This window comes from Cornus florida, unplaced genomic scaffold, assembly GCF_030987335.1.
Source record: "Cornus florida cultivar Cherokee Brave unplaced genomic scaffold, ASM3098733v1 CherokeeBrave_3.0.0_Hap2_Chr06, whole genome shotgun sequence".
Taxonomy (NCBI): Eukaryota; Viridiplantae; Streptophyta; class Magnoliopsida; order Cornales; family Cornaceae; genus Cornus; species Cornus florida.
The window spans coordinates 34,907,549-34,925,586 of record NW_026775576.1 but is presented as its reverse complement, the minus strand read 5'-3'; the positions used below and the strand labels follow the sequence as shown (position 1 = coordinate 34,925,586).

Genomic DNA, 18,038 nt, shown 5'->3' with positions numbered 1-18,038 from the left:
TGGAAAATCTTGAGCTTTTGTGTGTTATTCCAAGCGTAAAAAGATCCACTATGTATGAAGCAAAGTATACCAAACTTTGACTCATATTCAAACCCCTTCGTTCTACCAAGACTCAATCCGTTGAACGTCCTTGACTTTGCGACTTCTTGTCCAATAGCTCTCGACTTCATACTTATGCCTCGAAACTTGTAGAAGGATTACTGGTAGATCAACGGCACTCCGCAAGCACCTTGATCCCTTCAAAGTATGATATGAAATTCTTTTTATTTGAATCTGAATTTGATGTAGAAGAAATAAGATATATTTTCTCTGGCCGTTGTAGATGCAATCTTTAATAGACTCGAACATGATCAGGATACAAACAATACTCTAAATTCACACGTGTGTATATAGTGTGTATGTTTTTAAATAAAATCTCACAAAAAAGCTTTTAATTGAAATCAGAATTTTAATGCAAAAAGCCACACAAACCTAAATGAGAAAATATGTTTACATAGACTTTCAAAACCCTAGTTATCTTTGAAAAATAAGTTAATTTCGTGCACAGATTATTGAAAAGAAGTTTATGTAAAATAGGAAGTTAAAACAGAGTAAGAAACAAGTTACCTATATCTGCAGAAACACTTGAACCGATTCAAGTTGACGAGTATGGTTTTAGTTTAGTTTTATTTTATTTATTTTTTATTATTTTTTTAAAATGAAGCTTGACATCGTGAACCGATTCAGCTACGTTAAATCGGTTCAAGTTGGCCAGACCTGAATTGAAGGTGTATACACTTAGAAAAATTTCAGCAACATACATTTTGAAAAACATACTATGTATGCAAGTATCCTAACCTTCTAACTCAACTTCCTAAAGGTGTTATTCTTACCTTTTCGTAGACTTTGAGCTATCAAACATGAACAACTCTTCAATTCTCGAACTTGTTTTGATACCAAAATTAGCCATTTACAATATGTGTGTATATATATATCACACGACTCTCTACATCTGCTACTCAAAACAAATCTAAAAGGCCGATATTGAGAGTAATATATTATCCATCCCACTTGTTGCAAGGCAAAAGTGCAAAATCCAACCTCCCGTTTGATATATTGCAACATAAGGAGTGAGAACATTAAAAGGTTTTATACGGTTGAAATATCAATTGTTAAAAGTCACATCTTTTCAAGTATTTTGAATACACATCTATTTGTGAAGAGTTGCACAAAATAACAAATAAACACATTTATTCCTAAAATAAGTGTATGTTCAATGGTGGCATTTGTTTTGCTTAGTTGAACATTGGCTTGAAGGAGAAGACGTTCTCCAATGGTTCAAAGAATGACTTTGTCTGAGCTAGTCATGCGAGTGAGGTTACATACACGATATGAAAAGCACATTGAGACCATTCAAGATGCATGCAGTAATGGATACATTAGAGAGGAGAGAGCAAAAAGACTTTTATACCTTCTGATTTCCAAGGCAGTACACAAAAAAGGTCCCTGTAAAGGACAATCAGCCAGGAGCACCGTACAAAAGCAGGGGATATTGCACAATTGACTACACATACAACCACCAAAACCGGACGAGGGAAATTCAGAAATACAACAGATTCAAATTGTTTCTAGTTTTCAATACTGACATGGACTTCGATCTTCCAGAAATGATGTCAAACATTCAGGATGAACGTGAAGAAGATGCTGGGGAACACAAAGGGAGATCTTGTGATGAGTCTGGACTTTGCAATGTAGTTTTGGATGGTGATGCCTGAACTTTTGTTGTCTTGGAACTGGAAAATCAAAATCAGTAAAAACATTATTGTGGCAGCTAATATACTAGGTTCACAACCAGAGAAGTTTATGCGATCCATGAGAAATGTGACAACATTTTAAGAAATAAAAGACCATTGATATTCACTCTAACCAATGTCTCCAACAAATTATCACTAACCATAAACAAACTAATTGACAGGATGAAGACCCCAGATCGAGCTCATAAAAAACATGACAGATGCTACAAGAATAATAACTTTATAAATAAAATTTAAATATAAATAAGAATACATTATTATTTTAATTGCAACCACAAAGGGGCCTAACTGTTTGAGCAGTCCAAACGTATTTCTCCCATCTACTCTGTGGCAATTTCTCTACAAATATTTTAACCAACAAATAAGAAAATAATCGATGATCTAGCATTGAGCCTGAGCGGAGAGCCTTCAGGTGAATCAGGTTCCCCATGGTGAAGGTGGGGACTGCATAAACCATGGTACCACGAAGTCCTTTATAGTACTCGGAGAGAAGAAATAACAATGATGTTGTAGCAAAATTTCGTGGCCTTTTTTCACTTGTCTCTTCCTTGATCCTTGATTCATTTTTACATTGTTAATGTGAACGTCATAAACAGCTAAAGTTCAGAATCATCACCTTATAAAAATATTTAAGCTAAGCCGAAAAGATTCATCCCATGGACATCAGAATTTTAGTTTCCACAAAACTTGATCATTTTCAAGAAAAAATTACTGTCACTCTATTATTAATAAAAAGAAAAAGAAGTACTGCACTAAGCCTGAGAGTGTGTCCTCTCCGGCTCTCCCAAGATCTCGATTGGGAGCAATCTCCTCTATGTCAAGGCTGAGAGATATCACGATTGCCCTTTATAAAGGATCAACTTCTTGTTTCAATGTATGATGATGGGGGGCATAGAACACAAAGGTCGCCAGATGTGAAAAAACCAATAAACAAATCAATAATATGCTACAAGCCCAATCAATTTACCGCCAACATTTTAAGCTCATACTCAAATCATTCACCGTCATGAACCGTTGGAATGGTTTCTTGTAACTACTATCATAAGCTCATTCCCAAAATTTGGACAAGTTTGAAGGCAATGGTCATCAGCATTGAATGTTTATGTTTTTTAATGCTTTTATTGATATTATTGTTACGGTCACAAGATTTCAATAATTCTACAATGTTGCAAGTCAATTCACTGGGAATAACATGAATGGTTTTCAGGTATTGTATGTTAGTAATCTGGTGAGGGCATAATTTCCTACTGGCCAGAGTAGTGTATCAGGTGAAGATGCTTGCACTATTGCATAAAGGTTTTGTTGGTGTTGACACGTATTAGGAGTGAACATGTTGTTGACCTTAAGGATTTCATCCAAGGACAATCTAGAGGTTTTGATGATAACAAACCATTAATGGTGTTTAAGGGCTAATGTTTACATTGAGTGTTATAGATTATTCACATTCAAAGGATGACCTCAATGAAGCACGAAAGATCATTCCAAGTATTCCATTATTCAAGATCACATCAAGGAAAGCAATGGATACAAAGAAGACATGAAGTTGCAAAGAACCAAATGCAAAGTCCATCCAAAGATAGCTTGGACTACAACGAGCAAAAAAGCAACCCAAAGAAAGGAAGAAGCAAGTCTACCTAAAAGCCTACACGATCATGGACAAAGTATGAAGAAAGGGGTAGATAGGATGGTGAGTGTTTAGGATTCAATGTCAAAGTATTTATGAATCTATTTGAAGCTCATCTCTATAGGACCATGCATATCATATCATCATTCATATGCTCCTATATCCATTAGCAATAGACTATGCACTTCATTCATATATAATTGACATATGGAGTCATTGCTAAAGAATGAGTTAGTTCAAGCTTTGCTTAAGCTTTGAAAGAACTCATCACTTGTGCTAAAAATGCTAAGACCATGCACATCAATCATATAATTTATATTGGTCAACAATTAAGGCATGAGAAGCCTTCATTACCATCAGTTGGTAACGGACATTAGGACCCCAGAATGCGCGTCATGAAAAACTGTGTTTTTGGCTAAGTGTGAAAAATGGATTTTTTAAATAATGATTATTTCAAAATAATTTTTCCCGGTAATAACTCTTTATACTTCAACTAACCTAAACTGATTTTATCAGAATTTTTGACCAAGTCTACATTGGTCTACATACAGATTCATTTTTACCAAAACTGTCGGAAATCCAAATTTGTACTAAAACTGAATTTCTATATTTTGATTTAGTTGGATTTCAATTTTCTAGTATTTTTTATTGAATCTAAATAGGGAGTACTTCCTTATTTACATTGTAAACTTAAAGTAAATGGACAGTGTATGCAGAAGTCCTGTAGAAAAACTGTCCAGTTGAACTGTCTGACACACTGTCCCTAAAATCTAATGACCATATAACCGGTTAGGAAGTTTCTTCTAACCGTTTAGATGAGCTAAACAGAAAGCAACATGATCAAAGCCATCTCATAACCGGTTAGGAAATTTCATCTAACCGTTTAGATGAACAAAACAGAAAGCTTGATCTTCTTATCCGCACCTTGCAACCGGTTAGAAGAATTGTTCTAACCGTTTAGATCAACATACTAGAAATTGTATCTACCTTCTCCTAACCGGTTAGGAGAACTCAGGTAACCGTTTACATGTACTTAAACAGAATATGATTTTTCTTTGCCAATGATGTAACCGGTTAGAAGAAGCTATATAATTGGTTAGGAACAGAATATGATTTTTCTTGGCCTTTGATGTAACCGGTTAGGAAGCCTCTTGTGTTCGAATAGTTGGCCTTAACTACAGAAGTCCCTTAGCAGATGTAACCGGTTAGGAAAAATCCTCTAACCGGTTAGATGAGATCTAGATTTCATCTACTCGAGTAGTTTAAGCCTTGTAACCGGTTAGATGAATGGGCTGAAGCTTCCCAACGGCTATTTCAACCATCTGACTTCCTGGGAACTTACCATAATGCCCCCAAACGGCTATATTCTTCCAAGGGCCTATAAATACACAATGTAAGGACATTGCGGGTATGCAAGGGAGCCAACACTTGAGAGACCTCATTAAGCATCAAAGAGAGCTTTTGTTCTCATATTTTCTCTCCATCTCTCTCATTCATTCATATACTATACTTGAGAGATTTAACTAAGGATTCGAAGAGCTTTTGCTCTATTCTATACTTGAGAGATCCTATTGAGTTCATAAGGGCTTTTATTCTTCACATATTTCGTCTTCTCTCATTCATAGAGTTTGAGCTTCATTGATATTCATATATACTCTAGTTGAGAGCTAAATTTGTATATCTATCTTGAGAGAGATTCAATCTTGTATTTCAACTACAAACTTGTAAAGGTTGGTGTGACCCAAAAGAAGCTTAGGAGAAGGGTGTTCTCCTAGTAAGAAAGAGAAGCAAGGAGTTGCTTCATGTAAAGGTTTGCTCTCCACCCGTAAGGAGAAGCCATAGTGGATTGGGAAGTCTCAAGGGGTCTTGAGCCGAGAAGTAGGAGTTTCCGAACCTCGCTAAAATCGCCAAGTCATTGTTTGCAATTTCTCTTCCCTTATCTCTGTTACAATTGTGCTATTAATTGTTTACTTTCATATCTTGAATATTACATAATTACTTAAGTGGTTGATTAGAAATTGTAAATCTAAATTGCGAAAATTGGCCATTGACTCTATTCACCCCCCCTCTAGAGTCAATCCTTGGGCAACACATGTGTCACTTGATTCACTGGGTACAACATAACTGGTTTTCAGGTATCACGTGTTAGTTATCCGGTGCCAAAGGAATATGATGGAACTGATAGTGGGATTCCGGCTGTAAGAGATTAGTGTTTTGGGTAGACTCACCTGTGTCATTGCGTGAAGTTGTTGGAGTTGACACATATCAGGACAAAGAACATGTGTCATGCCACATGGATTGTAGGCTCGCTAGAGAGGAAGCACATGTTGATCGCCATTGGTACAGATGAAAATCATTGGTCTGACTCATTGATAGCTTACAAGTTGACAGGGTTGCAAGTTCATGACCATGTCTTGGGATTTTTCTCTCAGTTGCCAATATACCTAAATTTTAACACTTTAAGTGTACCAGGATCATGTATCTGGGCTACACTAGAATTATGACCCCACAGCATAGGCCTGTTAGTGACACAACCCAACCCCAAGCAAATGAGGAACAAGTTAAAGAGACTCTTCCTAAACAAGGACGCAAAAGTATAGCTGGTTAGGGCCAGAAGAGAGCTGGGCTCCCTTGAAAATATTAGGAAGTACGACTATCCTTATGAGCGTGCAAAAATTTCTCAAAACTGTTACCGGTGGAAATTGTAGGACCCTCTCAGTTGGTAAATCAGCAGGTAACAAATTCTTTTCTCAAGACTGTTGTGGTATTAACATTTCCATGTAATGTTGTACTTGTGTCAAAACATATTGGTTCCATGATTAAGTGGAATGTGCATTTGTTACACCTTATGCAAACTAAAAGGAGAAATACAAAACTCTGCAGCAGAAAAAGAAAAAAGCAAACTAGCTTGTGTTGCTCTAACAATTATATCTCATCCCATGATAAATTGATTTAAATTTTATCTATCACATAGCCATTTTAATGTAAATTTAGTCTTTTCTATATCTATGAAGCATGGACAAGGATATGTGATACTAATAATTACAAGGAAATAATAATATAGCAAATTTTGAGAAGATAAGATACTAACAGGGAGGGCTATAATAACAAACAAAATTGATATAAATGGTAAAAAATTATTTCTCATCAATATACTTACTACAAGTTTCTTATTTATGATATTGAAATTCAAACAACAAATTTGGATTTATGCTGCATAGAGGTATGTTGAAGGCTATGAAAGTTGGGGAAATACCAGAGCAAGCAAAACACAAGGGAAAAGGAAATTGAAATAAGGAAATGCATCAAGAAAGAAATCAAGTAAGCTTACACTCACCGTGTAAGCTTCTCCAAATCATCCACAACTTTACTTAATGCGTGGAGAGACATCTTTTTTACCTGCACCAAGCAAAAATGCAGAGCAGGTATGAGATTATCACAATGCATATGCCAAAAGCTATTCAAGAAGTGAAATGGCCAGCATTTAAAAGTTATAATGGCCTTTGACCTGTATACAAGGCAATTAAGCACATTGCTCCAAAAGTTGCACAAAGTTCATTCTTGGTTGGATAGGCTACAAACAGAGGATTTGATTCAAAGCTTACACCAGCAAACAAGTTATTGACCGTATTGACCTAATCTAACAACCATCTATTACAAATTGCAATGTCTTCGTTTAGAAAGAATCTTTTAATCAAATTAAAATACAAATTTGCCATTGCAGCACCTGCTTTATGCAAGCATAAAATTTTAAGGCAGCAATACAAAAAAGTAGCTACCGTATAATTGGGACATAGAAGGTTAATCCTGTATGCTACAATATATGGAAAGAGGTAGCAAACAGCAGCTGAGAAGCCTGTAACTCAGGTATCTTGAGAGGCACACCAAGGATTTTAAGGTTGGGAAGTTTGATGAATGCTTTAGGCAAGCAGATGAGTAAGGTAAAGCACAATTTATGGAGACAGCTTGTGTTAGTTAATGATGGTCGGGAACAAGGTGAAACACTTAACTTAGAAGCTATAAGTAATTCTAAATGTCTTGAGGATTCTCTATATAATGTATTGGGAAAAAAAATTTACAATCAAAATCCACCAAACCTCTAGATGTGTCACGTTGTCCCATCCACCCCAAGGAGGAAAAGAAAGGTAGTAGAAAGATAAAACCTTTAAGCAAGTATAATATTAGTCAGGAAACAAGACAATGTACCTCTAGTTTGTCTTCCTTGGCTCTATGATTCTCAGGAAGAATACGAAATTCCTCAGTCAAACGAATGCACTCACCGATGTTTTCAGGTGAAACAAAGTCAAGAGCAACCTTAATACACGACTGTAGAGGACATAAAGAAGAAAGTTTTAAAAGAGTCATACAAATAAGATCACGGAATGACAAAATCCAAAATGAAAATAACCTACCTCTCATCCCCCCCTCCCCTCCCCTCCCAAGAGAGAGGAAAAGGGGAAAAAAAGAAGAAGAAGAATAGATATAACTCATAGAGAACAGTTCCAGCACACATTGCCAAAATGAAATCTAACAATAAGTTGTTCTACAGCTTTGTTTAATTAAATCATCAAATTTACATATTCATTTCCCAAGAAAATCTTTAAATGTCAAAGAAAATACACTAGAAACAAGGAAAAACTAGTCCAATTTCCTAACACAAATCCTGTCCCTTCTATTAGAAACTTTAGAGGCTATAAGAAACCAAGTTCAAGAAAGCCCAGCAAAATTAACATAAATCAACTGGTGTCTGGTAGGCTACAGAATATATAAAGAGCTTGTGTACGTAACCACGCATGCATGTATATTTTTCCTTGTTCCTTCCTGATTTAAACAGTTTTCAGTTCATAAAATGGATTGATTTTCTTTTCCTACATCACATATTTAAAATAATTCCTTTGCTGCATAGCCTACATGTAAAATTAACAATTGAATACTATAGGGGTAATATCAAATGGACAACCAGGTTCAATAAAAAGTTCTGGTGAAAGAAAGTTGCGGAGTGCTAGTAATGGCCATCTCTACACCCTCAAAGATTCTTGACTATGCATGCTCATGACTTTTGACAGTCAATGACTAGATACCTACTTATCAAGAGTAAATATTTTATTATTATTTTTTTTTCCTAGTTGGACTCACACACACGTCTCTTTTGAGACTTGAACCCCTGACCTCCCTTTGGGAGGTAAGATGCCAATACCGCTAGGCCACTGGCCCGTTGGTATCAAGAGTAAATATGTATTTAGAGATAAAGATTCATGTGCCAGTAAGAATTGAAATATAAGCATCAGGACAGGAGAACTTGACTACGCATGTTCATGACTTCAAACATATTTACCACATATAGTTACGTAAGATTGGGTTTCAATTTGTAAGTAAACTGTTGAACACAATGATAATTGATTGCTTCTAGGTGTTGTAACACTATTGAATAATACATTTGCTCTTCTAAGTATATTTTTTGAAGTAAATGACATACAACTCTTTTCTAGGCACAAAATTTGTGGAGAAAACCGTGCAGTTGCTGTGGCAACAAGTATCTCATATGCTAAATGTTAGAGGAATTTAAGAAATAACATTAAGGCAAACACTTTGAAGAATAATGACAACAAGAAGTAATAGAAACACTGGCATGACAATCCATGCCTAAGCAAGCACAGAAGATTCTGGTTTTATATACAGTGTGATTATAAAAGCAAACATTATTGCGGTCTTTTGCAGAATTTTTCTTTGTCAATTGATTCAACTAAAACATATTCAACTCATTAAATGTTTAGTTCTTGCTGATACAGCCACGGGGTATATAGGGATCTTTGTCAGAAGACTCGGAATGGAGAGGCATCTAAATGCTCTCATCTAGGAAATCGTGGAACAAGCCAGGGAGCATTAAACTGAGAAGGTTCTAAAAGTTGTGTTCTGGAAAGACTCATTTAAATTGAATAAATGTTTAAAAAAAGTCACTTTGATGGCATATTTACATGCTTGAAAGAGCCACTTGTGGTCAAAATGTATAAATACGTTCAAGGCCAATACTTATAGGATAATAAATGTTCTCACTAGTCATATAAAGATGGCAGATTGTAATATAGTCCCCGAATCCTAAACAAAGGTTTCATGGACTAATGCATGAACAAAAAAAAATCTATGACTAGCTTACCTTAAGATTTCTAACTTGATGAGGACATCCTGCAGGTATAAAGACAGCCTCTCCAAGTTCTTGCACAAATGTCCAAGGTTCAACTCCTGCATTAAGCATTCAAGTGAATTATTGCTCAAATAATAGTGAAAAGAAACAAAGCACAAAGACCAACCAAGTTTTGATAAACAACTAACCGAATTCCTCTTTGAGCTTCCTTTTATGATACAAATTAAGGTAGAAAGTCTGATCATGAATAGGGTCAACCACCTATAAATTAGATAAATATAAATTATGATGCAAAACTTTTATAAACTATCACCATTTCATTGAAAGATAGAACTACAATGATGCACCCTCAACTGTTATCAAGTAAACTTTTTAAAATGGGATGTTGCACACAGTGGGAATTTAACCTTGTGGAAATAATAAACATGAGCCATATGACCGATTTAAGGTAAAAGGAAAAGATAAAACTAACTTTACAAAAACCAATTTCCTCTAATTAAATAAATAAATAAACATATATTGAAGTTATGCTTAAGTTGAGTGGTTTTCTTCTTGTAACACAACATGATCTGAGTAAGTTGGACAGTAAAGAAGCCAAGCTGAGCGAGTATAAGTCTGTTCAAGCTTGGCACATAAGTTAATGCTACACTAGGGAACTCAAATCTCGGCTCGGTGAGCAACTCAAAGCTATAAAAAAAAGGTAATTTTGTTATAAGCGTAATTTTCTTGTTGCCAAATTCAAGTATTTTAATTTTAAAATAGAACGTCAAAATCAAAGTTGATAAATAAGACAACCATGATGTCAGCTGCAAAACAAATTTACTTGTATCACACACCAAACATGTTTCTTAGAAAACAAATAGCCATTGAACTTGTATAAAACTACATAGCTTCCGTCATACCAACATGTTCACGAGCTGAACAGAGCCTGCTTGTTTAGAGGACTCATAATCTAATTGACAGTATATTATACATTATCAAGGAAAAAAAAAAAAAAAAAAAATCATAATAACAAGTAAGGTGTGCCTACATTCAGATGCAACTATTTTTTCTGCAATAGGAGAATCACTGAACAAGCAAATACAGATTTCTCTGCATATATCTCCACCAGATGGCAGTTTATAACGTCCATAATACAAAACCTATTGTTACTTTACATTGCAATAAAAATATTATCCAATGCATATGCTTCATGATGGAATTATGGTTACCTGCTCTACTGGACAACAACAGATGTGCCTAAATTCCCTGTGGTGCTTTCTAAGATATTCCTGCAGCTTGGGAACATCTGGTCGACGGAAAATGTCCCAAACAGCACCTCCCTCTGCTGTCTCCAACCCATGCAATCTGTTTTCAGAAACTGCATTTGGACCACCAGAAAACTCTCCTTGCTGGTGGACATCAGTTGTCAAACAATGACGATCGGAGAGAATAGTATCAATCTGTCCTACTCTCCTATTATTTTCCTCATTTCTAGTACCCTCTTCATTCTGAGATTCAATACCATTACCAGTCTCTGTTAACAAATCTTTAGAATCAACATCCAATCTATTATGCATATATCCTCTGTTCCTCTTACTGCCTCGCCCAACTCCTCTCCCCTGCCTGTTCTTTGTCTTCTTCTCTGAAGGCAAACTAGAAACTTGATCTGTTTCATCAAACACGATGTCTTGCATTTCATTATTTCCATTTCTACCCAAAATGTCAGCATCTTTCCCCTTGTCTTCTTTAGTTTTAACAACCTCGGCACAATAATCTTCACCACATGAACTAGGGTTAGCTCGCTCAGATTTGAACTTCCCATTGGATTCTGGGACATGATTCTCAGCCTCTTGATTATCTATATGAACTATACCAAAAAGTTCTTCTTGGTCTTGGGCAGAATGTTTTTTTTGCAATTTTTTAATCTTTGAAAGCTGCCAAGGTGCATAGGTCACTTCTGCAGTGTGCATCAACACATTCACCTGGAAAGTATAACGACAACTAATGAAAAAGGATGATATTTAACACGTTATTAAAACCAGTATACTGATACATGTTAACATAAAGGCACGGACCATGATTCTCTTTTCCATTCTATTCTATTATACACCATGTCTCCTCTAATATTTAATGTTTTACAATCATTTTTAGTTACTTCATTCCATGTTAGTTTTCAAGAATTTCACAACTTTTCAATGCATGGAACTTCTTAAATACTATTCCTGTTTTTCACCAAAAGGAATTACTTCTTCTGTTTCATGGAAATGTGTCCTTTGCTTATGGAAGAAGAACATAAAAGTGATGAGAATATGGCCTAGCCTAGACCATCGAATCTACTTGTATGTAACTTTATAAGATCTCAGTGCCTTGACATCACATAGAAATTAATTCTGTTATTTGGTTAAAGAAACATGACTTAAATGTCATGGATACTGCTGTTACAGAATTGATTAATAATTATAGTAAAAAATGTTCAGGCTTGGGAATTAACTTCTTGACCAACCAACAGGTTTTATTTTCCCATGAAAAGGCAGTAAGCTGTATTGAAGTCAATTAAACAAATCATACCGCATCTGACATGTCACAGTGAAGCTTTGTCACAGAATCTCCGCGTCCTAGCTCTTCAGAAAATCCATACGCTATATATGTTTTAGGACCAAGGTCTGGCTTTAGTGAATCAGTAGGCAACTTTGAGGCAACATTAAGTATACCAGAACAGGGATGTGTGTATTCCAAATATGGCAAGGCACTGACAAATTCTGCACCATGGCGTGGTAAGCGCTCCTCAAATAAGTTAGATGGCGGCCAATCTTTCAGTTTGAGCATCTCAGGCCAAGAGTTTCTGTGTGATCTACCTTCGGAGTACCCTGTAAAAAATTGGTGAATATTTATCTCAACCTGCACAGCACAAGACAAAATAAGAAAACATTAGTGTAAGATCAATCAACTAGGACAAATAAAATATGAAACAAATAAATGGAAGTGGGCGAGTTATGATATTACCCATTATACCTAAAAACAAATATTGAAGAAATAGAAAAGAGAGGGAAACTTAATGCAACCAACATTATATGATGCAAGCATTACGACTTCTAAACCTACAACAGATCAGTTATTATCCATAATTACATAAACCAATCTCAATAAAGTAGATCAAGCCCTTATCCTGACTGCCTAGAGTATTAGGTAAACCACATCAAACCCTTTTCACTTTTGTCTTGCCAAAACACTTGGAATGAATGTCAAATTTTATGCATATATGTTTACATGCAAACAGAAAGTCATTAATGTGCATACTTATTTAAAATCAAAGTTACATAATGGATTGCAGCATCCAGATGACCATAGGCCATTTAGACAATAATGACAAGTCAAGCATCTTATTTCTTCAAGGTAGCATTCCAGTTTTACAATCAATTTTATCCCCAAAAGGGACCTAATGAAACCACTTGTTTAAAACGGTTATTATCCAAAACATTTTCATTTGTTACTTATATTCTCTCCCACATTCCTATCATACTGAAACAGTGTCAATATAACTATGTACATAATACACATTCATCACGCATGCATGTTTACATTTATACAAGTAATATGTAAACACACAATAACTGCAGATGTGGAACGGTGAGATATGAGTTTAATTACAAGTAAGCCTTTGCAGTTTGTGGGTCCTTAACTAAGCTTTGATTCAGATTTCAGTTTAAACTTCAATAATTCCTCAAAAAAATGAGCGCGCTTAACCAAAACTGCCAAGATTCACTCATCTGAGCCTGAAAATTTTGCTCAAAACCTGCCTGATATAGTTTTAAAATCAACTTGGATAGTGTAAATTTGAACTAATTAAGGAGTAAGGTCACCAGTCATAATCATGATAATCATTTTTCATTGTGCTTGCTAAATCAAGAAGACAAAAATACCGAGTGAAAATAAATTCAAAACCAAGCCGAATGACATTATAGAGTATGGCCAAGAGAAAAAGCATTATTTCAGAAAACAAGACAACATTTAATGCATTCACAATTTAGTGAAAAATAAAAGTTTCCAAGACTATCTATTCACACTAGACTGTTCAAACATGTATCTTATTTTACTATAAAAAGAAAAGAAAGAGAAAAAGAATAAGGGGGAAAAAATAATATTAAGTCTTCGCGAGGCAACGTCAAAAGGTATAGAATTTTACTATTCTTGAATCTAAATTAGGAATTTCTTATGGTTTGTTTATTATGAATAACTGTCCTTTAAATTAATCTTATTTTATGTTAAATTCTGACTTATATGTTGTTTCGTGATGTGATTGATAAATTTCCCTTAAGTGAGTCCTACAAAACATTTATGCTTTATGCCTGAGTAAGGGTTACAAAGGTTTATATGATAAGTAGGGTAAGATATTTCTTTAAGTTACAGTTTTTAGTTTGAATTTATGGCGTATATTACTATAAGTGGTTACCTCCTTGGGAAACCGATCAGGCTATTTTGTTGATGCCTCTTCTTATTAGAAAAGAACTGTTTCTTGAAGAAAAGAGGTTGGACACTGAAAGTTCAAAAAAAAAAAAAAAAAACTGATGCCTGTTGTTAATGAATACCTGTGCATTTCGGCTGTTGAAGACCGAGGAGTCAGTCCGAAGGTCACAAGGGAATGAACTTCTAAATAAGCAGGCAGGGACTCGTTAGCGTTTTACTAATAACATAGAAAAGGCAGGCATCTTACTCATTAACCTTGATTCACCTGCTTTTGTCTTTCGTGCATATTAGAATGCGATAGATTTATGAATGGTGTTACTGAGCAAATTCATCTCCAAATTCATCTCAGGAAAAAGATTTAAGGAAGAATGGAAACACCTTGACTCTGATGTATGTGGTTGCTTGATTTAAATGCCTAAGTTTCAGGGGAATTTGGTATACTCTGTCATGTGTAATCTGAATTTCGACTTGTTATAATTTTTGGAATTTAAGTATGAAGGGTTGTAAAATTTAGGTGCAAAAGTTCCATAGCTTATAGTATATTTGTGAACTATTTTATTTTAAATGCCTATAACTAATGAAAGAGAAGTTCTTTAATTGTAAAAATTTTCCTGCACTCTCTAGACACGTTGGTGCAATAATGTACGAAATTACATAAATCTGGATCAGGTTTATCATGTATTTCCCAAGTATCAAATTTATGTGTTGGTTTCTGCCACAATTTTATCGCAGGAACTTCTAAACGAAATAAAATTTAGTAAATTTCTATAGTCAGATTTTGAACTTAAGTAAAATCTTTCTAGCATCTGAAGAAATCAAGAATTACATGAAACTATATAATCTTCCGTTTTCCATGACTTTTTCTTCAACACTAAAAGCTGCAGATTACAATTAGACAATAGCAGAAGGCCGGACTTAACCTAAAAACTCATTTAATTGGAAGTAAAATGCTCGTAGAAGGGTTTTATTCTTGTAGTATCTCAACTTCACATTGCAAAATGACTGATTTCACTCAATTTTATGGAAAATTGAATCTTCTATAAATTTTGTGATTCAGTATGCTACCCAATTGATCAGCTTGAGACACACTCAGCTCCAGACATGGATAAACCAGGTGTCTTAGAGTCTAATAGTTGGTTCAGACTTCAGTAACTTGCAAGAACTTGCATCATAGTTGAAATCATTACATCATAAGTGCAAAAAACATAATGAACAGAGACATCTAGAGTAATGGTCACAATAACAGCATAACAATACCAAAATGAACAATACAAAGTGATATCTTGGAAGTACTGACCTCACAGCAATCAAGGCAATCTGTTGCCTTCACTACCAAATCTGAGGAACCCTTGGTATATTTAATCTCACGGAATGCGCGCCACATAACCATTGGTTCCCAACTCAGTCCAGATGTAAATTCATGAACATTGCTAACAATGACTGGCTCTCCCCTGATCCAATGACTCTGGAAGTGCTCCAGATCCCCCTGCCGGATATCACTTGCCGAAGGACAGTACAGATAGTTGTCTTCAGAATCTTTTCTAGAAGCAGATTTCCGCAGTTTACCATTGCCAATGTCGATCTTGCCATTTGATTTAAAACATGAGCATTGTTGCGTAGAAATTTTGTTCAAATCTGCAAGTTCATAGGTTTTAACTATTTTTTTTACTTTCTTCTGCAACTCTGAGACCCAGCTTTCTGGAAACATACACTTGAGCTCCAAAAGATCATGACCACAACCACCCATTTCCTTTGGTGGGCAAGGTATGACACCTCCTCGCAAGCAACCGTTCCGAATTTCCCAGCAACAAGTCAGGCAGAGATCATAGGAACAATTCGGACAGCTTCTATGAAAATCAACTATAGAGGTTCTGCAATTGTTGCTGCAATAGAACATGTGGTATCATCAAATCTTTGTCACAACCCATATTTCAAAACAAAAGAAATCATAAATCATTCGAGAAAAGTACCATACCAGTACACACGTTCGTCGTTATAACAACCTGCCTGCTGTATCTCTACCTCTGATGGTGGTAACCCTGTAAAAATTCCATTATGTATTGCCAAATTATTAAGAAAATGAAAAACTGTTTTAGTTGCATAAGCCACCGCATGTATGACTGCAGAGCAGTGTCAACTTAATGCCATAGATGGTGGGCTACCGGTTCAATTCTGCAAAGTTATTTTATTTGTGTAAACATGTAAAAAAATGTGCTTTAATAACCTTCTCCATCCTTCCAAGCCTTGATTCATCACATATCATCTTTATCTCTGACTTAATGTTACTTTCTTATCCTGAATGCTAACTAGCAACAATATGCAGTTCATACCTTGAATCTCAGCCTCAATCTTCTTTTCCCTCGTTTGGTCATGATCGAATTGCTCCAGGAATGGATAGAGTGCATGTACAAGATATTTAAAGTGCTGAATCTTTTCATCCTTACTTTCTGGCGACCCTGAATATTTGTTATCCTGCGTTAAATTATGAGAAATGCACCAGATGTCACAAGCTATACCATAATGTAGTTTATGCAGAGGTGAAAAGGCTAAATACCATAGCTGCCATTACCAACCTTGATTATATCATTTCTACGTAAACAAGCTTTGCAGTTGCAGTTCCCACGACAGTATGGGCAAGTCTCCGCTATTGCTTCCTCTGACAGTCTCGGGTACCTAAATTTTACAATGAAAAGAGGGGGGAAAAGTGCTAATGCATTGGTTAATGAGCACTAAGTGTTTGGTACACATTTATTGTGAGAAATAGAGTTGACATGGCTTTAAAAAAGACAAAAGAAAAAATCAGAAATGAACGAAGTTAAGCACAATTGGAAAAACGTTCCTTGACATCCACATCCTGTGAATCACTTAAGCAATAAATCAATAAAGTCTAAAAAAAATAAAAATAAAACATATGACAGTCAAATTACTAGGAAGAATAACAATCACTACATCAACCGATCACACCTCATTGTTTTACAGGATAACACCAAGATTAACAACGAGAGAGGAGGAAAAAAAAAAAAGATGCAGCCTGAAAGCCACCTAAATATACATAAATATAAACTAGGAAAAAAAATATATAAATACATAAATATATATAGAAATTAGCAATCAATAAATGAACTCATATGCTATAAAAATTCTTGGCAACGGCCATAGTACTCATTTAACAACAATGTATCATTTAGGAACCTCAATTATATCAAAATAAGGTTTATAACAAATTAGTAGATTGGATGAATCTTAAAGTCATTTCATCATGGGAATAGAACAAATTATTCAGGGAGAAAAGTAACATTTCCTTTGACATGTGTAATTTAGATATGTTTTTTTTTTCAAATGTTACCATCTCTGTATGCATGGAACACAAAAACGTTTGCGACAGCAGCACCGCACCACCTTCTCCTTATCACTCCTCTGGCATTGATGGCACATATTACAGTCATCTCCACTCGGCTGTAAATATATATATATATATAAGAAGAGTGTGTCAGCTTTGGTTAAAAAAAAAAATTGAAATTTTGGGAGAAAAATAGAAGAGGAATAGGAAAAGGAAAAGAAACTTAGAAAGAACATAAAGCTTACATGGGTAACAAAAATCCTTCTCCTCGGATCGATAGCCTTCTCTCCAAGCCGCACGACCTTCTTTTTCCCATCCAGTGACAATGACTCAATTTTGACACTCTTTTTGCTTCTTTTTTCCAAATTGGCCATTCTCGTTTTCTTCTTGTTATCAGACGATGGTTTTTTGATTTTTTGTTCCTCTTTTCCTTTAATGTTTACCTTATCTTCCTCGTCCACGATTTTCAGACTACGCTTTGTCTTCTTCTTCGTTGGAATCACCTCATCATCGTCAGGCCCTTCTTTTCTTCTCTTTCTCTGTTTCTTGCTGTTTGATGTCGAGAAAAGCCCTGGTTGTTTGGGCTTATTTCCGGAATAACCACCACCGTCACCGCCACCTGTGCAGTGGTTCTTTGTGGTTGTGCCTTTGGGAAGCCTAGAACCAGAAGCGGTGGACTTCTGTTTGGATTTC

At 35.4% G+C, this 18,038-nt stretch overlaps 1 protein-coding gene across 1 annotated transcript; it reads right to left on the bottom strand.

Moving 5' to 3' along the window:
* Positions 1-6,750: 6,750 nt before the first annotated feature.
* LOC132314837 (lysine-specific demethylase JMJ25-like) lies at positions 6,751-17,440 on the bottom strand. The gene is made up of 12 exons (XM_059813641.1): positions 17,352-17,440; positions 16,560-16,678; positions 16,336-16,461; positions 15,981-16,044; positions 15,303-15,888; positions 12,110-12,439; positions 11,302-11,523; positions 10,771-10,950; positions 9,748-9,820; positions 9,572-9,657; positions 7,624-7,743; positions 6,751-6,816 (listed from the first exon to the last, which is right to left on the bottom strand). Exons 1-12 carry the CDS (start codon positions 17,438-17,440, stop codon positions 6,751-6,753), a joined length of 2,061 nt encoding a protein of 686 aa, XP_059669624.1.
* Positions 17,441-18,038: the final 598 nt, after the last annotated feature.